This window comes from Vipera ursinii, assembly GCF_947247035.1.
Source record: "Vipera ursinii genome assembly, chromosome: Z".
NCBI classification, from domain to species: domain Eukaryota; kingdom Metazoa; phylum Chordata; class Lepidosauria; order Squamata; family Viperidae; genus Vipera; species Vipera ursinii.
The window spans coordinates 10,161,012-10,188,706 of NC_139517.1; the positions used below are offsets into that span (position 1 = coordinate 10,161,012).

The 27,695-nt window shown below is 39.4% G+C and overlaps 2 protein-coding genes across 8 annotated transcripts in view; one reads left to right on the plus strand and one right to left on the minus strand.

Annotated features, from left to right (window-relative positions):
- LOC310649375 (uncharacterized protein) overlaps positions 1-27,695 on the plus strand; it is a 403,049-nt gene that overhangs the window by 88,672 nt on the left and 286,682 nt on the right. The gene's annotated exons all lie outside the window — the stretch shown is intronic.
- The window catches only part of SLC12A6 (solute carrier family 12 member 6), a 60,322-nt gene that overhangs the window by 24,425 nt on the left and 8,202 nt on the right, over positions 1-27,695 (minus strand). For 4 of the 7 annotated variants that reach the window (XM_083377640.1, XM_083377641.1, XM_083377639.1 and 1 more), the window contains one exon: positions 2,045-2,089. The exons of 2 other annotated variants lie outside the window; for them this stretch is intronic. In XM_083377640.1, coding sequence (XP_083233766.1) covers positions 2,045-2,089 — 45 coding nt within the window. Of the gene's footprint in view, positions 1-2,044; positions 2,090-7,923; positions 8,127-27,695 lie in introns of those variants that run through there. One more of the 7 variants, XM_083377644.1, reaches the window with a different exon arrangement.

The following is a 27,695-nucleotide window of genomic DNA, read 5'->3' on the forward strand; positions in this document are numbered from 1 at the left end:
AGGGAGTGGTGAGGATGGCTGAAAATATTATTGGCAGTTCTTTCCCTTCCATCCAGGATAGCACATTAAGTATTGCTTGAGCAGGGTCCGCACGATTGTCTGGAACGTTACACATCCTCTTCACAACCTGTTTTCCTTGTTACCTTCTGGGAGGAGGCTCCGTGGTATCCGAAGCAGAACATCCAGATTCAGCCAGTTTTGTTCCATACAGCTTCGACTTGTGAACTCTAAAGCTTCCTTCTTTCGTTATGTATTCAAGATGGACAGTGATTAATATTTTACTGATATGTAAGGGTGTAGGTCTATACATATGTTGTAAACAGGGTGCTTTAATGTGTGTTGTGTATGTGTAAACTTTGAGAGCAAGCAACTAAATTTCATTTTTAATGTCTTGTCATTGTGCCCATTAAAAAAATGACAATAAAGTCTATCTATCTATCTATCTATCTATCTATCTATCTATCTATCTATCTATCTATCTACCTCATAAAAGGCTCGTAAATAGCCTGTTAATTGGCCAGCTAAATATAGGAAAGGGAAAATGGACGACTCACCCCATTTTAGGGGAATGAAGGGATGGTATAGAATTCTGTGTTCTGAATTCTGCTTTCAGAGTATGTAGAATCTATTAAATGAAGTAGGAATGAGCTTTCACTGAATTGTTATCCTAAGGTAACATTCTCAGCATACTGGAACAAACAGTTCCAGGGTATTTTGCTGATATGCTTTTGTTGATTCTGTATCTCTGGAATCCTACAAACACAGATAGATAATCATCTGCTATTGTTTACCCAGTCAGTTTTCCCAGACTGAAGATGCAGGACTCCTTGATCTTTCAAAAGCATGTTGATCCTGTTTCAACAACCCCAAATCTCTGATAGCCATCCTGATTTTAAATTACCTATGGTAATCTATAGAGCAGTAGAATGCAGGTAGTCCTCAAGGTACGATCACAATTGAGCCCAAAATTTATGCTGCCAAGTGAAAGGTTTGTTTAGTGAGTTTTGCCCCATTTTAAAACTTTTCTTGCCACAGTTGTTAGGGGAAACCTTTGCAGCTGTTAAATTAGTAACACTATTGTTAAGTGACTCTGGCTTCCCCATTGATTTTGCTTGTCAGAAGGTTGCAAAAGCTGATCACATGACCCTCAACACTGCAACCATCATAAATATGAAGCAGCTGCTAAGTGTCTGAATTTTGATCAAGTAACTATGAATATGCTGCAATGGTCATAAGTGTGAAAAATGGTCATAAGTCACTTTTTCAGTGCTGTTGTAGCATTCAACAGTCACTAAATCAACTGTTGTAAGTCATAGACTATCTGTAAATTTCCCCTGGTCTAAGTTCTTCCTTCCTTGCAGAAGGAATGGCATTGTCAACACTGTATTGATCCTTATTGTTTTTAATAATGTTTTTTTTATTTAATTGTATGCTTAATGAGGTTTTTATAATTGACTAAGTAAATGAATTTGGAGAGTTAAGAGCTATTTTGTGTTGAAACAAAGTTAACCTGAATCCAAATGCTACAAAAATAAATTGACCGGGAAGAAGCATGTCTGTATTTTTTTACAAATGCTAAAGCAGGAGATAATCTAGAAAAGGTATTCATCATCTTGCTTTCTTTAGTGTTAGGTTATATTACCTCTATCAGTATGACCACTGTCTTTTCATGAGAATATAATCCAAGCAACTAAAAAGTTACACTGCTCCTTTAAAGAATATAATCAACCAACAAAACAGACATTTATAAAGACATCTATTAAAGAGCAAGCTTCCCATTACTGGAAAATTTATGAGTTCTATTGATGAAGACTGCACTGCACAATATTATCTCTCTCTCAGACACAAAAATACACACTCCTACACACACACACACACACATACACACACTCAACTTCCTTCTATCCACCTATACAGCTTCAGCCAACCGAGATGTGTACCCTCCGCCCCACATCAACTGATCTGTTAATAACATGATAACATACATTTACCACAAACACACATGCGACCAAACACACATAAAAAGTCCTCTGCGATACTGTACCTAAGAGGTGACATTGTTCCCCTGTGATGGAAATTTGACTCACATCTGAAAAATCAAGCAGAATATGGAGGGGGGGAAAATGAATAGCAAAATAAAGAGAATGGGAGAATAAAACGAACTGTTTTGTCCCCAAACTTCCCAGGATTTCTTTAAAAGGTACTTTCCCCTTTCCCTCAACAACTGTAATCAACCTAACGAAAAGCATGAAGTAACTCATCAGGGAACCCTACTCTGTGGTTTTAAACCAACAGCGGCAAATCACTAAACAAAGAATCGAGACTAGAAGCCACTGTACAGAACTGCCCTTCCCTTTTTCCACCAACCCACAATTGGTGTCACATTGTAATCCAAGGGGCCGGGGTGATAATAGATAGGACGGGGTGGGGGGGGGGCACCCGTGAGTGAAAAAAATAATAGGCTAACAGAAGAATGAAGTACGATTCCTTCCTTTCTGTAACTCTCTCTGGCTTATTCCGGAATAAGCCTGAGAGAGTTATAGAAAGGAAGGAATCGTACGTCATTCTTCTGTTAGCCTAAACGATAAGTTTTCCTCAATGGCCTTCCAAATATTGCTGAACTTCAACATCCTTCACAACAGGCCATCCTGAATATGGCTAAATGAAAAATGCACTTCAATTAGGCCTGGATGATCACAGGCTGACCATCTTTCCTGTACTGAAGACCTACTTGTTCGAACAAGCCGGCCTGGCCTGATGGGTGATGGGTTTGGATTTTAACATTGTTTTAATGTATTTTAATTCATTGTTGTTAGTTTCTGGGCACCCTGTTTAATCTCTTTTAATGTTTGTATTCTTGTATTTTTATATGTTTGCCCTGTTCACCGCCCTGAGTCCTTCGGGAGAAGGGCGGTATACAAATAAAATTATTATTATTATTATTATTATTATTATTATTATTATTATTATTATTATTATTATTATTATTATTATTCCTCTGTGACTTCCTGATGGAGCAGGACTATTAAATACGTAGGAAAGGAATAGATGAGGGGTAGAAGAGGGAGTTTGGACTCTTGCAAGATTATGAGACTGGTAATGTAAAATTCTAATTGCATAGCAGCACATGTTCAAATTGAAATAAACCCAGGATTATGCAAACATAAACAATTAACAAATATAAATGATTGCCTAATCATTTTGTCCCTGAATTTTGCCTACGTTGCCCATAAAACCGAAAATTCCCTCTCTTCTTGCTCTCTCATTTAATCGATGCAGCTGATATGGGCATGATTCAAAATCAGCTTCCTGTTTTTTGTTTTTAATTTTCTTGTTTATGGAAACAGTAAAATGATGGCCTGCTATGCCTATTTCTTTTTCTAGTGACTTACAGGCTCTAGGATAACGTAAGATTTGTTTTGCCTTAAATGCATTCAGATATAATGAGGGTCTAAATGTCCATCATTATCTAAATGTCCATCATTAAGACAGAGCCAATTATGTACAAATCTGCTAAAGTCAAATCAAAACTGGATGTTTTTAACAAGGCTGTTAAAAAAAATCACGTTAAAAATAATGCAAGGAAGGAGATCAGGAATGGTATAGTGTACTATCAGTCAGATGAAAGATTTCTATATTATACACTGTTATCAGGTAGCTGGAATAAACTGGCAAGCAAATTTAAGACACTTATACAAAGGTCTGTTCAAGTGTTTTGGAAACAGCACCACAGACAATTACTTAAACAATCTGAAATGCTTTTAGAACAGCAAATCTTGGAACTTGGAATGGTATATTGGAAGCTGTATAGGTTCTCCTGCTTGAGCAGGGGGCTGGACTAGAAGACCTCCAAGGTCCCTTCCTCTTCTCTTCTCTTCTATTTAACTTTCTCCAGAGGAAGTCTGCCATTGGTAGCTTTTAGGAATGTGGTCAAAATCTTCTTTACCTTACTGTTGTTGCAATTTTGACTTCACAAATGCTGGTGTTGTTCTTTTGAGGGTCAAAATTGTTTATTATTTTTAATCATATTTTCATTTTATTGAATATTTAAAATATGTCTTGTGAGCTTGGTAAAGGGTGTCCGCTGAATATAATAAAAATGAGAACCAATACAATTTCAGTAAAATTTTAGTTTAATAGATCTTTGACAGAACATATGCTAATCCAGAATTCATCACCATTTAAGGAAGTAATGTGCATTAAACCAAGTGCTTGTTGCACATTAATCAAACCATTTACGTCAATTAATTGATGAAAATGATAAATTCATGCTTACGGATTTAATGAACACCTTTCCCCAAACTATCTGTTAAAATGAGGTTTTACTGTACCCATTTTTTTTTAAATGGCAGGGAAAGAGAAAATAATTTGGGCTATTTTTTTTCCAAAGTGAAAACACATTCATGAGTAAATTCTATACAGCTGCTGAGACTGTACCAGGCTGTAAATAAATTTGATTAATTAATTAATCAATTAATTAATTGGCAGCAATAAGAACAATTTGCGACAGTGGCGAATATCTGTAGCTCGAGTGTAGGATGAGGGTGGTTTGTTCTCTGAGTTTGTGGGTTGGTTTCCGATAAGAACAATGCTCAGATTGTATAGACTGCAGGCCATGATTCCAGCAAGCCAACATTAACCAACATTTTCAAACCATTTGAAAAAGGAGGGACTAGTTGATGAAATATCAAACCAAAATACTTCATATCCATTCACAAGTGTATCTTCATGGCTGTCAAACACTCTAGCACTGGCAATCTTCCTTGACTAGCTAGCATAGTTTGGTCCCCAGCAGCAAAACCACTGGATGACTCTTGAGTCTGCACATAATTATTTCTGCTCCTTGCCTTGGCAAAGCAATTTAAAGTGTTGAGGAGGATAAGTAGAGATTAAACGGATTTGGGGCACTTCCAACAAGGAAGGTGCCTGGTTACACATCAAATCTAAATTAGAATAAGTTTCTGGGGCATGGTGTGTAGGTATGTGTGTTTCCTCATCACCAGCAGGAAAACGAAATCTATATAGAAGATTGCATTTCTGGAGATCATAGAAATGATTCGATTTAGGATTATTATACTTCGGGCATAAACAGATTACTCAGCCTAAGAGATTTAACCTTAATAGGCTTCTCTTCTGAATACAGTATCTTAGGCCGAGTGGTGTGAAGGCAGTTAAGGCAGTAGTTTTGGCCTCTGCAGGCATAGAAACCCACTAGTTACCGTACTTTCTTAACACTTATTGTTAAAAAGCTTTTTTCTTTGTGCTTTCCTTCTTTGTTACCTGTGGAAGAATGGAGGCACAAAGAATGGACATACTGCAAAGAGAGCAACTTTTTACCAGACAGCATCCAGACTTTTACAGCCAGATACACAGCTAAGAACGAACTTTCTGGGCTGTGTAGGAATCTTCTGAGGGAAAGAGGGACGTATGCAGGAGGCCAAACCAAAGACAGAAATACTATTCTGGGTGACTGACGAGGTGATAGGACATATTAAGTTTTATTTAGGTTAACAGCTGCAGTTTAGAATATTTATTTATTTATTTAATACTATTTCTATACCGCCCTTCTCCCGAAGGACTCAGGGCGGTGAACAGGGCAAGAATAAAAATACAGATTACAAAAGTTAAAACAAGATTAAATAAATGCCCACATACTAAAATACATCTTTAAAACTCAATAAAATAACCATAACAACCCCCCCCCAATCCCTACATCAGGCCAGGCCAGCTTGTTCAAAAAAGTATGTTTTTAGGTCACGGCGAAAGGAGCGAAGGTCGGGCGCCGTCCGGAGCTCAACCGGTAGCTGATTCCATAGCTCCGGGGCGCCCACAGAGAAGGCTCTCCCCCTGGGGGCCACCAATATTGTGCAATAGAACAAACCCTTCTGTTGAGTTTTAAGTTCTGTTGTACCTTTCTGATATGTGCATTTCCTCCATGTAATTAATTGTTCATATAGAAGAAACACCATGGGGTAAACTCGACTTCCATTCTTTCTGAGGAGTGCTGCAAAATCTATTCCAAGTTCCTTCTTCTCATCTACCCTTTCATAAAGAAATCTTGCAAATTAATTTGTTTGGGGTTATGAGATTTGTGTTCTTTCCAAATAGGAAGGAAAACCAAGAATATATATGCTTTCTCTAAGCCAGTGATGCTCTCTAGGTCACATTAGAGTAAAGTGGAAGTAAAGCTTATTGAACCTGAATGGTTTTACCCTATCAGCTTATATACTCTCAGACTTGCATCTTCCATATCTCTGATTAGGAATCCTGCTTTATAAGAGCTCAGAATTCTGTGGGGGCTTAGGGGAAATATTACTGAAAGTTATTACGCAAGTCTACATTTTCTACCTGCTGCTTCCTATCTGCAAAATGGGAATAATAATGAAATCTATAGCTGGGTATTGGGAAGAATGAAACAAAGCACTGTTTATAACAATAGTAATAATTTGAGGCCACAACTATAGTAAATAGTCATTTTTAACCATTTTTTCCACTTAAATTGTCAATTCCTTTTCACTGCTTTCCCAGGCAGAGTGTAAGAGAATTTTGGTTAGTGCCAACACCAAGGAAGCTTTAAGATGGCATAGAAAATAGTAGCCTAATGGGGGAAAAAATAATTTAGCAAACTCAGGGTCATGCTGAGTAACAGCATAGTAATGTAACAATAAACAATTCAGGCCAAATCACATGAAACAGACTATCGAAGATACACACACCCAAGCAAAGAGAAGGAAAAAGCCAAAGCAACTTCATCCAAATATAAAACGTAATTAAGATTAACAAAGACCTGGGCTTATAGAATTAGGGGAAAAACTTCAAAAAAGTAAATCTTATGTTGAGGGAATCCAAAGGAAAAAAAGATAATAATAATTTATCAGATTGGCTTAGCATGGCTGGAATGTGATGGGAAACATTAATGGAACAGAGTATGCTTGAAAAGGAAGTATTATCGCGGGAAGACTCTGAAGACAAGCAAACAACTGTTCAACGTTTCTAAAAAAAAATCCAGGAAAAAACATAATGATAAACAATGCAACCCAGAGAGTATAAGGAGAATAAAATACCTATCAACCCATTCAAGAAGAAAAAAAGGGTGGCATAGGTATTATCTGTTTTCATCACCACTAGGATGGAGCCATAGCAGAACTATCTATAGTATCTCTGAATGGGTTCACTTGATGCCAAAATGGAAGCAGAAAGAGAACATTCTGAGCCAGAGTCATGAAGTCGGGCAGCAAGCAAATGTAATAGATTTGCATTTAATCGTTATTTGTTTTAAATTCTACTTCTGGGTTTACATCCCCCAAAATCATAGCCCAGAAAAACAATGAGCTGTGTATGTGGTCTCAAGACACACTACTCTGTTGCTGTAATCCTAAAATAATATGTTGAAGAGAACCTGGCTTCACAGTCCACAATTTTTCCCATTGATCTGGACTCACGTGCTATCTAAGGGATGAAACCGAACAGGAATCCCGGATATACGTGTGGCTAGAATTTCCTCCAGAGAACAAGAAGCAGGACACCACCCCTGTCCTAATTAAACCCTAATCACAGATTATAGTTTTGTTCGACTTTAGTTACTTGCCTTAGACAGCCAGTTAGTACCTGGCTGAAGGTCACGCTTCAGGCATGTTAGTGAGAAGGCGATTAATGGATTAAACAAAGCCAGAGGAGAGACAGGAAGACTTAAAAAAAAAAACCTATCAGAGGGTGCACTGGGAAGAAATGATGGTGAGGGGAAAGTGAAGGAGACAAGAGGGCTTTCGCCATGTTAGAAGGTGGGTAACTGAGCACATGGTTCTTACTAGCAAATGGGGCTAACGAAACAGATTAAACATCACCAGACCTCAAGTAAAAAGTTGGGGGAGGAGAGCAAACCGTGATTAAATGGGAAGAAACTATCCAATTTAACTTCCTTACCTTGCCTGGCAATTTCACTAGGATCCCAGATCTGCCCTGAACTGCTTCTTGCCTGTCCATCCTCTTCTGGTTTCCCCTCTTCATCTTCCACTTTGGTTACAGTGAACTGAGGCATGTTCAAAGCAAAACTTTCTTCTAGGCCAGGACACAAAGAACTGAAAGTGTTGGTGGGTCAGGTGACAGGCAGCCCCAGGGAATGGGAGGGAAAGGGTGTGGGCCTGTAGTGTAAGGGAGACACACCTCTACGGGTATAGGTGCGTGTTCAAGTGTATGCATGCCAAGAAGAGTTATTTACAACCCTGCTACTAAGAAGATTACTCTCAGTGCATACTGCTGTGCTGCTCTAGTCTGCACGCTCCTGACTATCACAGTAGCAGTCTCTTGCTTTCTGCCAAGAATTAGACGCAGCCCTGCTAACAGGTACAAAATCTAGTTAATAATTGTTTGGCCTTACATAAAGAGCGCTGGAGAAGTTACATTTGGGAGAAGCTATCCAGTTTATGCACCTTAAAAGGAAAAAAGTATTATAAGCTTGAAAATCCAAAGAACTAATAACAATTGTCATGCAAAAGAGCAAGAGTCACCAAAATGTAGCCCTACTAGGACAAGTAATGTATTCTGCAAAAGCAAAAGCAAAGCAACTCACATCGGAAGACAGCCGTTCTTGGCAAAATGCCATTCCCTAAAGCCAGAATATGATTCAAATGTATATGGCTGCATAGCGATAGCTGTTCCTGGAGGAACTCCTGTTTTTCAATTTTCCCCTAAGAGGTTTGTTTAAAAAAAAAAAAAGAATGCACAAACTTGAAATTCAGGCATAAGCATTACCCAACCGACATTTAATCCTACTTTGGCTTGCAAAAAAGAAGGCTAGTAGGAGAATGCAGGTCTGTATTGTCACGTTCAGAAAAGAAGAAGGTTCAGACTAATTGGGAGTTGCTGGGGAAGAAAAGAGAACTGTAATATCAAAGATATTACACCCGATATTACATATTACAGATAAAGATATTACATAGAAGGTGGAGGGGGGAAAAAACTGAAATGAGAAAAATGGTAACTGTGTCCCCACTGTTAGGTTAATTCTGACTATTCTCAATAGTCTGTTAAACCCAGAATTAAAACCCATTTTGCAATAAACTTCCCTCCACAACTGGCTCTGTCATAGATCCCTAAATCCCTTTGAGAAAAGACTCCATCTCTATTTACACTTAGCACACTCATTTACTAAAACTACAGTGGGTGAAAACAACACTGTGTGTGTGTGGGGGGAACTAAGACAGAAAGCTCCAATGTTCCAGTTATACTTCCCGCAATCTTACACATGCTGTTTATACCATCAACACGACAAGATTACAGACAAGGGCAATAACCAATTTAAAAGGCACTTTGGGCTTAATCTCAGGTTAAGCTGTAATTGTTTGGCCCAACAAAAGCAGTGGAATGCTAGTATCTACAAAACCCCTTTGTGGCTTATTTCCCTAGCACGGCTCTAAATCAGGGGTATCAAACTTCCGGCCCATGGGCCGGATGCATCATAGTGAAACCGCGCCCACCCCATTGCCGGCAATGGAAAAAAAGTCACGATGCGTCGCAACATATCATGTGATGTTGCGAGTTTGACACTACTGCTCTAGACCACAGGTCCGCAACCTGCGGCTCCGGAGCCGCATGCGGCTCTTTCAGCCGTCTCCTGCGGCTCCCAGTCCTCTGCCATGTGCAGTTCAAAAAAAAAAAAAGTGGGACTAAAAAGTTCAACCAATCAATTCAAATATGCAGGGTAGGTGCATATCTTGCCTTGGGTCCACTCTTCAGTCAAACCCTGTTCTGCGCATGTGCACATGTACGCACATGCGCACACATTTTTTGCGGCTCCCAGTTTTTCCTTTTGTGAGGGAACCGGTTCCGAGTGGCTCTTTCACTGTTTCAGGTTGCTGACCCCTGCTCTAGACAGACAGTACAGAAGCTTTAGTAGACAGGCTGTGATATAGTTCGGAGAGATGAATCCAGTGAAAAAAGGTATTTGACTATAAACTTCATTCACCTGCATAACTGTTCTCAGTTCCTATACAATGGTTCACTTACTACATAAACATCATCCCTTTGAAGTAGATCAGACTAGGAAACCATAAATTATGAATGCTAATGATACTACTTTGATCTTTTATCTGGGGGTTTTTTCCGTTATGGCTCTTTCTACTGTCCCTTAAGGTTATTCCTATTGCCTACTACAATCAGGTGTGGAGAACCACAGCATCAAATAAGTTCAAAAGTATTTAATGGGCTCTCTGACTGGTTTCTCTTAATGAAGATTTAGAAGCTCTTGTTTAACAGGCTATTAAAAGTTAAACCACAGTTTGAAAGCAATAATCTTGTATTAATGCCTCATTTGATTGCATCTGAATGTTCACACAGTCAGAATTTCATCTGAAACGCAGTTTTCATATATAGTGTAGCAATAGCATTTAAACTTGTATACACTTCACAGTGCTTCACAGCCCTCTCTAAGCGGTGTACAGAGTCAGCATATTATTATTTATTATTTATTAATGGGACTTATATCCCGCCCTATCTCCCGAGGGACTCAGGGCGGCTAACAACAACAAAAATTAAAGGTCTCTGTACAGTAAATTAAAATTTAAAATTGAAATAAATTAAAGATTAGAGTTAAAATTAAAATTAAGTTAAAATTAGAGTTAATATTGCACTCAACAATCTGGGTCCTCATTTTATTGACCTTGGAAGGATGGATGGATGAGTCAACCTTGAGCCAGTCAGGATTGAACTCCTGACAGTTGGCAGAATTAGCCTGCAATACTGCATTCTAACCACTGTGCCACCACAGCTCTTTATTTCGGTATATATATATTATACTTTAGTATAATCAATATACAGTATAATTTATTATCTTTATAATGGAACTAGATAAATTCATGAAAGACAAGTTGGGGAAAATATTATTAACAAATGTTAACTGGTAAACACTGTCATACCTGGTAGGTAATATTTGTCCCTCAACACAAAATATATTAAAAATCCATTTTCATCATTTATCAGTTGTTTCAAATTCTATATCCCAGCTTTATCTAATTTTTCCATATCATCTTTTACCCATTTTTAATGTATATTTTATTAATTTTTTTACAGTAACAATCTTTTTTTTTAATCCCATTTATATCCCGCCCTTCTCTGAAGACTCAGGGCGGCTTACAATCTAAGCACAAATCAATGTGCTTAGCAATAACCTTCATTCTATGTATATGCCTGCTTATTAGAGCTTTCGCCCCACACCCCCCAAGCGGCATTATTACAAAGTCAGCTTATTGCCCCCAACAATCTGGGTCCTCATTTTACCTACCTTGGAAGGATGGAAGGCTGAGTCAACCTTGAGCCTCCGGAGCCGCAGTTTGCCGACCCGTGGGCTAGGGGTTCACATACTTTTTCCACCCTGCACTGTGAATGTTTCTATCTTATGTTCAATTAAAACATGACAACAGCTAATGTTTGTGTAGTAGTATTTTAAGCAGACTGTGTTTTTCTATTGTGACTTACATGACGTTTTGAGCGCATTTTATGGCCAATTCATGCAAAACTCCACGTAATCCCAAAGTTTTCACATACTTTTTATGGCAACTGTATGTATTTTTGACCAATAGTTCTTTGTTTTAGGGCAGGGGTCTTTGCTGGCTGAGGAATTCTGGAAGCTGAAGTCCACAAGTCATAAAAGGGCCAAGTTTGAAGAACCCTGCTTTAGCACATGTCCACGAAAGATGATAATACGTGCCTCGATTTTGTCTGCATTTCCAACAATTGCTAGACACATTTTTAAACATTTTTGCTAATCCTGCAGCTGGTAACTGCCATTTATAGAACATTTTATATAAATTTTCTTTGTAAGTAACTGCCCTCGTTATTTGTAATGTCTTTCCCATAGGTTTGCCATTTTTATAACTCTACATTGTGCCCAAAGTTTTTTGCCCAAGTTACCATTGATCTTTAACTTGTTCATTTCCATCTTTAAATTTAACAGAAAGCTGTACAGTTTCTTAATCAGTTTGTCATATGATGACAATAGTATCTAGTCTAACATTGTCTGGTCTTTGTAAAAACCACACTCATCTAACAATATCTGTAGATACCTCTCTTTATATTTTATTTTATTATATATTACATATTGCTAACTGACATCCTTTGGTATATACCTACTTAGTTATTTAATGAATTCGGTACAAATACAGAACTGATATGCCTTAAGTGGATGGGTAACCAAATTTTACCTATAGGCATCAATTCTGATTTGGACCAGTTAACAGAGTATTCTGCTATATTATTAAAGACATCTATTTTTTTCATCAACACTGTGATAGTAGTATGAAGTTTGGAAATAAACAAAAAAGTCACTTGCAAATAAAAACAACTGGTGTTTAACTTGACTTATTTACTATTCTGTAAATCTCTCTATGTTGTTCCATAGCACAAGCAAAGGGTTCCCTGCAGATATTGAAAAGCAAGAATGAAAGTGAACATCTATTCCTTTAAACAGTGGAAATGTAAGAGAAAATATGCAATTAATTTTTATTTTAGATACAAGCAAGTCATATCTTTTCATTTTACGAATTCCAAAGGAAATCCAAATGTATTTAGGACAGCAATCATATATTGTTTATGTACTTTGTCAAAGGCTTTTTTCATCAATAAAACTACAGTGTGTTCTTTTTATTCAAGTGTATTAGATCTATGACTAACTTAATGTTGTCTGCTACTTCCCTCATTTTTATAAACTCTGCTTGATCACTCTTAATAACAAACAATATCATTTGCTAACACTGCTGTTAAAATCTTTGTATCCACGTGAAATAGAAAACATGCCTCCAAATACCAGTAGCAAGGAAAAAACAGCTGGAAAGAAATACATTGCCACCTCTTGTTTGGGAAGACAACTGAGACATTTGGCTGACCACTATCAGAAGCAAAATTCTGGCCTAAGATGAAGTTGTGCTGATATAACACGGCTATTCTCATATTCTTAAAAGAACAGAAGAAAAAATGGAAATGGAGTCATTAATAAATTGACATGGGTATCACCAAAGTAAACCAATCCTTCAGGTTATGGTTGATATTTCAACTTATATTAGAGAGAATATCTAACTATCCCTACAGGCTGGTTCATTCTGAGTCCAGAATTGTGAACAAAAAGCTTCTGAATTCCATTCAGCACCTAGATTTTATTATATAACCTGAAAGTCCTGTCATCATATTGTAGATTAAGACCTGTTACATGCAAACCAGAAGATAATTTAGGGTGCCTCCAAATATAAAGGCTCTTTCGTTATTATGCCTCCTACCCAGGCAGATGACCCAGAACAGAGCATTATTATGAAAGAGAGCACATCTCCATTCTTGCACAACTAAAATGTGATTAAAAATCTCATCTGAATGGAAGGTGGGAAAAACCATAATGAAAAAGCAGAAATAGCCCTTAATTAAGCTGAGAGCTTGCTTGGAAGCAATGGTTCACAAATCTGACTTCCAGAAAAACCTTGTTGTTAATCAGGATTTAGTAAGCTTTTGGGAAATATTTATATAATATTCACTATATATATATACCCTCTTTCACTGTAATCTGACTGCATCTTCATCTGCCTTTTTAAGTCCTGGCTGTTCCAGGTTTTCTTCCACTGTTCTCTGCCTCAGCTCCACAAGCACAGGTCTAAGCTAATGCCCTGGACTGGAAGAAAAGGAGATTGAGATTAGTATGTCATATACTAAATGAGAATTTACAATTTAAAGCTAAACTCTATGCTTCTTAACACCAAGAACTCAAAAAAGTCTAAATATAAAATTATCCACATATTATTATTATTATTTTTATTTTAATCCCATTTATATCCCGCCCTTCTCCGAAGACTCAGGCCGGCTTACAATTTAAGCACAAACCAATGTGCTTAGCAATAGCCTTCATTCTATGTACGTAAGTTGATAAATCAGACCAGAGACAATGATATATCATTGCAATCATCATCATCGTCATCAATGCAGTAAACATTTGATTATATCATTTTTCAGTGTATCATTTTCTTTAATGACCAGTTATCTACTTTATGAAACAAATCCTGCAGACTCTTGCAGTTCTTCTAATCTATATAAAAGCTCTTTTCTCCAGAAAAAAGTATTTTTGTGTCTATCTACCCTTTAAAAACAGTAAAATCCAGTTTTCCTAAAATCATCATATCTGAAATTTCTCTTTTAATTCTGATGAACCTCATTCTGTTTTTATTTGCTTTCATGCTTGTTACTTTAGTATTGTGCTATACACCACTCTTCCAGAGATGCTGATCACAATTTGTAAGAACCTTACATCGATACACATGTCGCTCATCCTAGTATACAGATATGGAAATTAGGTAGAAACGGAGTCTTTGCACCTGCACATTATTATAAACAGTCTAACAAGGCTTTTACTCAAAAAATCATAATTGTCTTTCATAAGTGAAAGGCAATTTGTTTACATCAATTTGGTATCCTGGAAGAAAAAAAAAGAGACACATCTAGGTAACCAAATCTTGTAATACTCCTATTTGGGCAGCTCTTAGGACTATTTATCTAGGTTGCTTTTACCTCATCAGAAGGTTTCTCCATTTTTCTAGACCTTGCTATAGTCATAGTCTTTACATTTTTACCCAGCAACAAGGAGGATTTCAACATAGCAGATGCCTCCGGGATGTTTTTTCTCTTACTGTACAATTTCATGTGTAGACCTATCTTAGTGATGAGAAAACGACAAGAGCTCCTCGTACTCAGTTGTCTGCACTCCACTTTGATTAAACGGATCAAGTGAGAAAATAAGTTCCTGATGCGTTCATTGAGGATCAGCTGTGCCAAGACTATTTGCACCTCAGCTTCAAAGAGATCTCTCTGAAGCAAAGGGTTATTGGTAGCAGACGTGGTTTCTTCCTGAGGTTCCAAATGCGCTTCATCAGATAACGTTTTCTCATCCAAACTTTTTGACTTATCAGTAGGTCTTCTGGAGTTGCTTCCTCCAATCATCAAATGTCTGAGAAGATTTTCCATTCTTGATTCAAGATTTTCCATTCGTGATTCAAGATCCGCTACAGAAGATGAAGTCAAAGGAGACAACTCAGTAGGAAGATGTAAAATGGAGCACTTCTGTAATGAATGAACTGAGGCTTGAGGAAGTCCTATTGTATTATGGGACCGGTTTTACTTGCTCTCCTGTACGTTTTCCAACATTTTCTTTAAATTGTCGCCTCTTTATTAGGAATCTAAGAAATAAATCTTCTCCCTTTGGATTTTTTCCAAGATCACGATCTTTTGCTCCAGTTTTGTGATGGCTCCTTAATTTTTCCAGAGGGCTTTCATTCCTCTGGCTGGTGTCATCAGAAGCCACAAAAATTTCCGTAGCCACTTTCTTTTGGATCTCATAATTTTTCTCTATATTGTCTCTTATTTTTCCTTTAGCAGATACTTCTGGCTGCCTGTTAAACTCCATAGGCCCTTTCCGTCCTACAGGCTTCCACCATTGTTCCACCATTCTATATGGAACCAGTTTTACTTGCTCTCCTGTACCTTTTCCAACATTTTCTTTAAATTGTCGCCTCTTTATTAGGAATCTAAGAAATAAATCTTCTCCCTTTGGATTTTTTCCAAGATCATGATCTTTTGCTCCAGTTTTGTGATGGCTCCGTAATTTTTCCTGAGGGCTTTCATTCCTCTGGCTGGTGTCATCAGAAGCCACAAAAATTTCCGTAGCCACTTTCTTTTGGATCTCATAATTTTTCTCTATATTGTCTCTTATTTTTCCTTTAGCAGATACTTCTGGCTGCCTGTTAAACTCCATAGGCCCTTTCCGTCCTACAGGCTTCCACCATTGTTCCACCATTCTATATGGAACCGGTTTTACTTGCTCTCCTGTACCTTTTCCAACATTTTCTTTAAATTGTCGCCTCTTTATTAGGAATCTAAGAAATAAATCTTCTCCCTTTGGATTTTTTCCAAGATCACGATCTTTTGCTCCAGTTTTGTGATGGCTCCTTAATTTTTCCAGAGGGCTTTCATTCCTCTGGCTGGTGTCATCAGAAGCCACAAAAGTTTCTGTAGCCACTTTCTTTTGGATCTCATAATTTTTCTCTATATTGTCTCTTATTTTTCCTTTAGCAGATACTTCTGGCTGCCTGTTAAACTCCATAGGCCCTTTCGTCCTACAGGCTTCCACCATTGTTCCACCATTCTATATGGTACCGGTTTTACTTGCTCTCCTGTACCTTTTCCAACATTTTCTTTAAATTGTCGCCTCTTTATTAGGAATCTAAGAAATAAATCTTCTCCCTTTGGATTTTTTCCAAGATCACGATCTTTTGCTCCAGTTTTGTGATGGCTCCTTAATTTTTCCAGAGGGCTTTCATTCCTCTGGCTGGTGTCATCAGAAGCCACAAAAATTTCCGTAGCCACTTCTTTTGGATCTCATAATTTTTCTCTATATTGTCTCTTATTTTTCCTTTAGCAGATACTTCTGGCTGCCTGTTAAACTCCATAGGCCCTTTCCGTCCTACAGGCTTCCACCATTGTTCCACCATTCTATATGGAACCGGTTTTACTTGCTCTCCTGTACCTTTTCCAACATTTTCTTTAAATTGTCGCCTCTTTATTAGGAATCTAAGAAATAAATCTTCTCCCTTTGGATTTTTTCCAAGATCATGATCTTTTTCTCCTCCCAGCCTTTTAAAATATAGCAGAAGGATCCCAACTAAAAATAGTTGGGTAATAGATATGACAATCCATCTCATTCTGGACATCCTCTCTTTGTCAGTAAAGGATGCCTTTCAATATGGCATCCCACAGTGGAGGTGATTCTGTGCGGTTACCAAGCAACCACATGTCATTCTATATGGAGGCTGCAGGAGAAGGCCACTGCAAGCTGAGTGTTCTTTCTGATTGTGATGTCATTTTACCATGATTCCTATTGTGTAGTAGGTTTCGTAGGCAATGACCAGACCAGTATGGTACAACGGTGTTTATTAAGTAAGAACAGAACTGAGTTAAAACTGGCAAATGCCTGCAGTTTATACTTTCCACCTCTAGGGCATCAGCCAATCGCAAAGTTATTTCGCTCCCACCGAAAGTTAAATTCTTGAAGTTTCCCTCCAAAGCAGTTGGAGATATGTTACTTCACAACACATTAACATTAGTACTTAATATATAACACCCCGCCCCCAAAGGATAGTTGTTATCCTTTGCTTGATAAATGCACATAGTCCTTAAGGTAGACAGGGGAACTGCGGATTTGGGCGGAGTGCCATAATGTCATTTGGGAGTCCTGTTCTACTGTACGATCATCCGTCTCTAATTGACCCATGACGTGATGGCCATTTAGGTCATCTGATGGAAGAGGTGGTTTTCCAACCTGTGGTGCCTCTGTTTCTGCGGAGCCGCCCCTGGCAAATGTGGGCAGATTCAGAAAAACATAGTCACTCAGTGTGTCTGAATTCCCCCCTAACTCCTCTCCCAGGATTGGCCCAGCCTGACGGTGCCGTAACTGGTCAATGTGGCATCTGAGCACGTGACCATTTTCCAGAGCCACCTCGTAAGACAATGGCCCCATTACTTTAGTCACTCTAGGTCCTAGGTTCCTGGGAAGCTTTGGTTGAGCTATTTCTACTGCTGTCCTGTTTGGGTGGAATTGGTCAAGCTTCGTTGCGAGATTGTTGATAAATTGGAATTTAACTGACAAATTTGATATCTGTAAGGGCACTAGGCAGGGTTGTCCACTCTCCCCACTTTTATTTATTTTAACTTTAGAACCCCTATTGAGAATAATAATGAAAGATGAGGACATTCCTGGGCTTCAGATAAGAGACCAAATTTATAAACTGCAGGCGTTTGCAGATAATATGGTCTTTGTTTTGGAAAACCCTCTGGAATCCAGCACGGAGTTACTAAAAAGGATTGAGGAATTTGGAAATGTGGCTGGTCTACAAGTAAATAAAGATAAGACGAATATATTAACGAAAAATCTTTTGAATAGAAGTAAACAGATGTTAGTGGACATTACAAGGTTTTAAATCGTAATAAATTACTGATTTAAACAAATTACAGTTTAAATTACTGATACAAACAAAAATGGACTTGGGAAAATGGGGTAGGATACAGTTGTCATTATTAGGAAGGGTAGCCACGGTGAAATCTTATATTTTGCCGAAATGGAATTTTCTTTTCCAGACAGCCCCAGTTTATTTTATTTTATTATTTTATTTTTATTACATTTATATCCCGCCCTTCTCCGAAGACTCAGGGCGGCTTACAAGCTTAGCAGTAAGTTAAACTTTCGATGAAATTTTTTAAAGAGTTAGAGGGGGTAGTTTCTAGATTCATATGGCAGGGGACACGGCCCAGGATTGGAAAAAGAATGATGCAAGAAATTAAGGAAAGAGGGGGCCTTGGCCTGCCGAATTGGGAACTTTACTATCAGGCTGCCCTTTTAGTTTGGGGCAAGGAATGGATAAGTTTAAGGAATAATCGATTGTTGAGTTTGGAAGGATTCGATTTGTTGCAGGGATGGCATGCTGCCCTCTGGCGGGAAAGTACTCCTCCAAGCAAACAGTTTACTCGTCATTACATAAGGGATATACTGATTCGGAATTGGGATAAGATAAGGGCCAAGTACTATGTGCAAATTCCGTGATGGTTATCAACCTTGGAAGCTTTGACCCATCCAACCCTACTCAAGAAGGGAAGAAGACCAACTTACAAGGAACTTTTAGATAGCGGGGGAGAACTCAAAACGCGACAAGATCTGGCTCAGCAAGGGTTTCAACTGGAGTGGTGGGCCTACCTGCAGATTCAGTCAAAGTATAAGAAGGATAAGGAAGGAAGGGGTATTTATCTGAACCTGCAAGAATTAGATAAGATTCTACTGGGTCCGGAGAAAGGGGTGATATCTAAGTGCTATAAATTTTTGCTAACCAGGGTAGTAGGGGAGGAGGTGGTAAAAGACACGATGATTGCCTGGGGGAAGAATTTTGGTTATGCACTTCCACTTGAGAAATGGGAAGAGATTTGGTGAATTAATATGAGGCTGGTGGTTTCCACGTCATATAAGGAGAACATATACAAAATGCTTTATAGATGGCATCTCCCATCTAAGTGGTTAGATATTGGATGAGGATTCAAAAACGGATAGAGGAAATTACAGGGTGTTTAGTTGATCTTAAACCAGAGACATATCTGCTTGGCTTCAGACTTGGAAATATTAAGAGGGGAATATGGTATTTAGTTTTACATATCTTAATGGCAGCGAGGATGGGGTATGCTCAATTTTGGAAGGCAAATCATACTCCGCCGGATGAAGCTATACTTAGGAGAATACTTGATTGTGCAGAAGCAGATACATTGACCAAGAAGTTGAAGGGTAAAGAAGAGACACCAGCATTTCTATCATGGAATAAATGGTATATTTGGATGGATAAAAGATTAAAGAAATGATGGTGGCTTGGAGGTTGGTCCAAAATGAAATGATATAGTTTTTGTTAATGAATAAGCTTTGGAGTTGGATAGTTAGAAGAGATTTAATGAGTGGAATACAATTGTCAGTTTAGAAGTAGATTTAATTTGAAATTTTTGAAATGGTTTTCAATTTTTTGATTTCTTCGTTTTCTGTATATTGTAAATGGTTTTTTTTTGGTCTTTGTTGGTGTATGTGTGTTTTCAACACGAAATGTAAATAAAGATTTATTTTTAAAAAAACGATAAATGCACATCGTCCTTAAGGTAGACAGGGGGACTGCGGATTCGGGTGGACTGCCGTAATGTCATTTGGGAGTCCTGTTCTACTGTACGATCATCCGTCTCTAATTGACCCATGATGTGATAGCCATTTAGGTCATCTGATAGGAAGAGGTGGTTCTCCAACCTGTGATGCCTCTGTTTCTGCGGAGCCGGCCCTGGCAAATGTGGGCAGATTCAGAAAAACATAGTCACTCAGTGTGTCTGAATTCCTCCCTCCCAGGATTGGCCCAGCCTGACAATGCCATAACTGGTCAATGTGGCATCTGACCACGTGACCATTTTCCAGAGCTACCTCATAAGACAATGGCCCTGTTACTTTAGTCACTCTAGGTCCTAGGTTCCTGGGAAGCTTTGGTTGAGCTGTTTCTGCTGCTGTCCTGTTTGGGTAGAATTGTTCAAGCTTCATTGTGAGCCTGCGGCCCCACCTTCGTTCTGTAGGGATGCGACCCATTGCAGTGCTAGGAGTCGTGTGCTGGCACAGGAGAAAATTTGCAGGTGGTGATTCCAATCTCCCATTGTTATCCGCTTGAGTGATTCCTTGGTGGACCTCACCATTCGCTTGGCCTGATGGTTGGGAGCGGGATGGGAGGGAGCAGAAGTTGCGGCCATATGATGTTGGTGTTTAGGAAGGATTGGAATTTGGCTGTCGTGCCTCCGTCTGAGCCTGACTCTGAGGAAGATATGGAGTACTTTGTTGAGGCCCAGGAGGGGGTTTCTGTGGTTTTGGAGGACTGTACGGAAGAACAGGCTGAGGCAGGCCAGGGCCCTTCAGGTTCGGAACAGGAAAGGCATAGTGCAGGTGAGGAGCAAGCCCCCCACCAATACTAGACCAAGAAGAGCAGAGAGAAGGAGAGAACAACGGAGGCAGCCTCAATTGCTCGGGAGGAGAGCATCCCGCTCCACTTAACAAGGCATTGTTGTTGTTAGCTGCGAAGTCGTGTCTGACCCATCGCAACCCTATGGACAACGTTCCTCCAGGCCTTCCTGTCCTCTACCATCTTCTGGAGTCCATTTAAGCTCATGCCTACCACTTCAGTGACTCCATCCAGCCACCTCATTCTCTGTCGTCCCCTTCTCCTATTGCCCTCAATCTTTCCCAGCCTTAGGCTCTTCTCCAGTGAGTCCTTCCTTCTCGTTAGGTGGCCAAAGTTTTTGAGTTTTAGCTTCAGGATCTGGCATTCTAAAGAGCAGTCAGGGTTGATCTCCTCTAGGACTGAACAGTTTGATCGCCTTGCAGTCCAAGGGACTTGCAGGAGTCTTCTCCAACACCATAGTTCAAAGGCCTCAATTCTTTGGCGCTCAGCCTTTTTTATGGTCCAACTTTCACTGCCATACATTGCAACTGGGAAGACCATAGCCTTGACTATATGCACTTTTGTTGACAGGGTGATGTCTCTGCTTTTTAGTGTGCTGTCTAGATTTGGCATGGCTTTCCTCCCGAGGAGCAAGCGTCTTTTAATTTCTTGTCTACAGTCCCCATCTGCAGTGATCTTGGAGCCCAGGAAAATAAAATATGTCACTACCTCCATTTCTTCCCCATCTATTTGCCAGGAATTGAGAGGGCTGGATGCCATGATCTTGGTTTTCTTAAAGTTAAGTTTCAACCCAAGTTTTGCACTCTCCTTCTTCACCCGCAACAAGAGGCTCTTTAGTTCTTCTTCACTTTCTGCCATTAGAGTGGTATCATCTGCATATCTTAGGTTGTTGATATTTCTTCCAGCAATCTTAATTCCAACTTTTGATTCATCTGGCCCTGCCTTTCTCATGATGTGCTCTGCATATAAGTTAAATAGGCAGGGAAACAGTATACAGCCTTGCCAGACTCCTTTCCCAGTTTTGAACCAATCAGTGGTTCCGTGTCCAGTTCTCACTGTTGCCTCTTGAGCCGCATATAGGTTTCTCAGGAGACAAATAAGATGGTCTGGTACACCCATCTCTTTAAGGACTTGCCACAGTTTGTTATGATCCACACAAGCAAAGGCTTTAGCATAGTCAATGAAGCAGAAGTATATATATATGTATATATATGTATATATATGTATATATATGTATATATATATTTATATAATGTACGCATACATACATACACATACATATATGTGTGTGTGTGTGTATATATATATACCTCAGAAAACATATATATATATATATATATATATATATATATATATATATATATATATATATATATATATATATATAAAACCATTTCTTAGATTTATATCCCACCTTTAACAGCTCTGTGAAGTAGATTGGGCAGACAAAGAATGAATGGATCAAAATCATCCAGCTAGCTTTCTTACCTAAAAGAAGACTAGAAGTCAGTCCCTAGGTTTCTAGGCTGGTGTCATGTACCACCACATTGAAGTTGCTATCTGTAAACAGTTACTTTTTCCTAGAACTCTAGTGACAAAAATATGGTCCTGCTTGTCTTTTTTTTAAAAAAATAAGAACTATAGGAGTATTGAAACACAAGCAGTTAAGAGCAAACATCTCATAAGATAAACTGGGGAAGCAGTAAGGACCTCGGAGTTACTGAGACACTGGTTGGCTTACTGCACAATTTATCTTCTCTCATGTTTACCTATACAGGTGAAACTCGAAAAATTAGAATATCGTGCAAAAGTTCATTTATTTCAGTAATGCAACTTAAAAGGGGAAACTAATATATGAGATAGACTCATTACATGCAAAGCAAGATAGTTCAAGCCGTGATTTGTCATAATTGTGATGATTATGGCGTACAGCTCATGAAAACCCCAAATCCACAATCTCAGAAAATTAGAATATTACATGCAATCAATAAAACAAGGAGTGTACATAGAATAATATCGGACCTCTGAAAAGTATAAGCATGCATATGTACTCAGTACTTGGTTTGGGCCCCTTTTGCAGCAATTACTGCCTCAATGCGGCGTGGCATGGAAGCTATCAGCCTGTGGCACTGCTGAGGTGTTATGGAAAACCAGGATGCTTCAATAGCGGCCTTCAGCTCTTCTGCATTGTTTGGTCTCATGTCTCTCATCTTTCTCTTGGCAATGCCCCATAGATTCTCTAGGGGGTTCAGGTCAGGCGAGTTTGCTGGCCAATCAAGCACAGTAATCCCACGGTCATTGAACCAGGTTTTGATGCTTTTGGCAGTGTGGGTAGGTGCCAAGGCCTGCTGGAAAATGAAGTCAGCATCCCCATAAAGCTCGTCTGCGGAAGGAAGCATGAATTGCTCCAAAATCTCCTGGTAGACGGATGCATTGACCCTGGACTTAATGAAGCACAGAGGACCAACTCCAGCAGATGACATGGCTCCCCAAATCAACACAGACTGTGGAAAATTCACACTGGACTTCAAGCATCTTGCAGTGTGTGCCTCTCCATTCTTCCTCCAGACTCTGGGTCCTTGGTTTCCAAATGAGATGCAAAAGTTGGACTTTGGACCACTGAGCAACAGACCAGGTCTGTTTTTCTTTAGCCCAGGTAAGACGCTTCTGACGTTGTTTGTTGTTCAGGAGCAGCTTGACAAGAATACGACATTTGAAGCCCATGTCCAGGATCCATCTGTGTGTGGTGGCTCTTCATGCACTGATGCCAGCCTCAGTCCACTCCTTGTGAAACTCCCCAACACTTTTGAATGGCCTTTTCCTGACAATCCTCTCCAGGCTGCGGTCATCCCTGCTGCTTGTGCACCTTTTTCTTCCACGCTTTTCCCTTCCACATAACTTTCTATTAATGTGCTTTGATACAGCACTTTGGGAACATCCAACTTCTTTTGCAATTACCTTTTGAGGATTTCCCTCCTTATGGAGGGTGTCAATGATGGTTTTCTGCACAACTGTCAGGTCAGCAGTCTTCCCCATGATTGTGATTCCTACTGAACCAGACTGAGAGACCATTTAAAGGCTCAGGAACCCTTTGCAGGTGTTATGGCTTAATTAGCTGATTAGAGTGGGACACTTTGAGCCTAGAATATTTATTTATTTATTTTATTTTATTTATTTTAATCCCATTTATATCCCGCCCTTCTCCGAAGACTCAGGGCGGCTTACAATCTAAAAAGCACAAATCAATGTGCTTAGCACCTTTTAATGTGCACCTTTTCACAATATTCTAATTTTCTGAGATTGTGGATTTGGGGTTTTCATGAGCTGTAAGCCATAATCATCACAATTATGACAAATCACGGCTTGAACTATCTTGCTTTGCATGTAATGAGTCTATCTCATATATTAGTTTCCCCTTTTAAGTTGCATTACTGAAATAAATGAACTTTTGCACGATATTCTAATTTTTCGAGTTTCACCTATATGTAGAGTTATTAAAAGGAGAGAGAAGCTCACTTACTGATGCCAGATATAACCTCAAAGAGGTTTGCTCTTCATAAAGCAAACAACCTAAAGCAATCAACCACAAACGTATGGCAAAAATCACACTGGAGGTCTAAGTACAGTGTTTTCCAAACTTGGCAAATCTCAGATGTGTGGACTTCCAACTTCCAGAATTTCCCAGATGTTGCCAAGTTTAAAAAACACTGCTCTGGTGAGGTAATTTTAGAGAGAAGGTAAAACCTGAATGCATTTACAACTGTTGTTAAAGAGGACCAGAAACAACTTTCTTACATTTTTTTTTTCTTTTGCTCTATTTTCTATTTTCATTTTTTCCTATTTTCTTTCTTACCTTTCCACTATTTTGCTCTTTCTTTTTTCCCCCTGAAATCTCAATTCTTTTCATCTTGTTAAAAAATCTCTTTAATGAAGGTTATATAAAAAGAAACCCCTTCATGGATTACTGCCTTGTCGTGGCGAAGGGGCTTGCGTAATTCAATGAAGCTATGAGCTATGCCGTGCAGGGCCACCCAAGACGGACAGGTCATAGCCGAGAGTTCTGACAAAACGTGATCCACTGGAGAAGGAAATGGCAACCCACTCCAGTATCTTTGCCATGAAAACCCTATGGACAGTACCAAAAGGCAAAACGATATGACGCTGGAAGATGAGCCCCTCAGGTTGGAAGGAGTCCAATATGCTACTGGGGAAGAGCAGAGGGCTAGTACTAGTAGCGCCTGAAAGAATGAAGCGACTGGGCCAAAGCCGAAAGGACGCTCAGCTGTGGATATGTCTGGTGGTGAAAGGAAAGTCCGATGCTGTAAAGATTTTTTTCTCCATAGGAACCTGGAATGTAAGATCCATGAATCAAGGAAAGCTGGATCAAAAAAAGAGATGACAAGACTGAACATCGACATCTTAGGTATCAGCGAACTAAAATGGACAGGAATGGGTGAATTTAATTCAGATGACCATCAGGTATACTACTGCGGGCAAGAATCCCTCAGAAGAAATGGAGTAGCCTTCATAGTCAATAAAAGAGTAGGAAAAGCAATACTGGGATACAATCCTCAAAATGACAGAATGATCTCAGTTCGAATCCAAGGCAAACCATTCAATATCACAGTAGTCCAAGTCTATGCCCCAACCACCGGTGCTGAAGAGGATGAAATTGACCGGTTCTATGAAGCCCTACAGCACCTTTATAGAACTAACACCAAGAAATGATATCCTTATCATCATGGGGGATTGGAATGCTAAAGTAGGAAGCCAAAAGTTAACCGGAATAACAGGCAAGTTTGGCTTTGGAGTACAAAATGAAGCAGGGCACAGGCTGATAGAATTTTGTCAAGAGAATACAATGGTCATAGCAAACACTCTTTTCCAACAACCCAAGAGACGGCTCTACACATGGACATCACCAGACGGACAACACAAAAATCAGATTGACTATATGCTCTGCAGCCAAAGATGGAGGAGCTCTATACAGTCAGAAAAAACAAGACCAGGAGCTGACTGTGGCTCAGACCATGAGCTTCTCATTGCAAACTTTAGGCTTAAACTGAAGAAAGTAGGAAAAAGCAGTAGGCCACTCAGGTATGAATTAAATCATATCCCTGTTGAATATACAGTAGAGGTGACAAATAGATTTAAGGAATTAGATCTCATAGACAGAGTGCCTGAAGAACTATGGACAGAGGTTCGCAACATTGTACAACAGGTAGCAACCAAAACCATCCCAAAGAAAAAGAAATGCAAGAAAGCAAAATGGCTGTCTGAGGAAGCACTGCAAATAGCTGAGGAAAGGAGGGAAGAGAAAGGCAAGGGAGAAAAAGAAAGATACGCCCAATTGAATGCAGAATTCCAGAAAATAGCTAGAAGAGATAAGAATGCCTTCTTAAATGAACAGTGCAAAGAAATAGAAGAAAACAATAGAATAGGGAGGACCAAAGATCTTTTCAAGAAAATTGGAGAGAAGGGAACGTTTCATGCAAAAATGGGCATGATAAAGGACCAAAATGGCAGGGACCTAACAGAGGCAGAAGAGATTAAGAAGAGGTGGCAAAATTACACAGAACTATACAAGAATGAGCTTAATGTCCCTGATAATCACAATGAGGTGGTCACTGACCTTGAGCCAGACATCCTAGAATGTGAAGTGAAGTGGGCCTTAGAAAAGCTGAGCAACAACAAAGCTAGTGAAGGTGACAGTATTTCAGCTGAGCTATTCAAAATCTTAAAAGACGATGCAGTAAAAGTGCTACACTCAATTTACCAGCAAATTTGAAAAACCCAACAGTGGCCACAGGATTAGAAAAGATCAGTTTACATTCCAATTCCAAAGAAAGGCAGTGCCAAAGAATGTTCAAACTACTGCACCATTGCACTCATTTCTCATGCTAGCAAAGTTATGCTTAAAATCCTACAAGCTAGACTCCAGCAGTATGTGGACCGAGAACTACCAGAAATACAGGCAGGATTTCGAAGAGGCAGAGGAACTAGAGATCAAATTGCCAACATACGTTGGATCATGGAGAAAGCTAGGGAGTTCCAGAAAAACATCTACTTCTGCTTCATTGACTATGCTAAAGCCTTTGATTGTGTGGATCATAACAAACTGTGGCAAGTTCTTAAAGAGATGGGCGTACCAGACCATCTTATTTGTCTCTTGAGAAACCTATATGTGGGCCAAGAAGTAACAATGGGAACGGAACACGGAACCACTGATTGGTTCAAAATTGGGAAAGGAATCCGGCAAGGCTGTGTACTGTCGCCCTGCCTATTTAGCTTATATGCAGAGCACATCATGAGAAAGGCAGGGTTAGAGGAATCAAAAGTTGGAATTAAGATTGCCGGAAGAAATATCAACAACCTAAGATATGCAGATGATACCACTCTAATGGCAGAAAGTGAAGAAGAACTAAAGAGCCTCTTGTTGCGTGTGAAGAAGGAGAGTGCAAATTTAGGTTGAAACTTAAGAAAACCAAGATCATGGCATCCGGCCCTCTTAATTCCTGGCAAATAGATGGGGAAGAAATGGAGGTAGTGACAGATTTTATTTTCCTGGATTCCAAGATCACTGCAGATGGGGACTGTAGCCAAGTAATTAAAAGACACTTGCTCCTGGGGAAGAAAGCAATGGCAAATCTAGACAGCACACTAAAAAGCAGAGACATCACCCTGTCAACAAAAGTGTGTATAGTCAAGGCTATGGTCTTCCCAGTCGCAATGTATGGCAGTAAAAGCTGGACCATAAAAAAAGCTGAGTGCCAAAGAATTGAGGCCTTTGAACTATGGTGCTGGAGAAGACTCCTGCGAGTCCCTTGGACTGCAAGGCGATTAAACCGGTCAGTCCTAGAGGAGATCAACCCTGACTGCTCTTTAGAAGGCCAGATCCTGAAGCTAAAACTCATGGCCACCTAATGAGAAGGAAGGACTCACTGGAGAAGAGCCTAATGCTGGGAAAGGTGGAGGGCAAGAGAAGAAGGGGACGACAGAGAATGAGGTGGCTGGATGGAGTCACTGAAGCAGTAGGTGTGAGCTTAAATGGACTCCAGAAGATGGTAGAGGACAGGAAGGCCTGGAGGAATGTTGCCCATAGGGTTGCGATGAGTCGGACACGACTTCGCAGCTAACAACAACAAAAAGAAAAAGAAA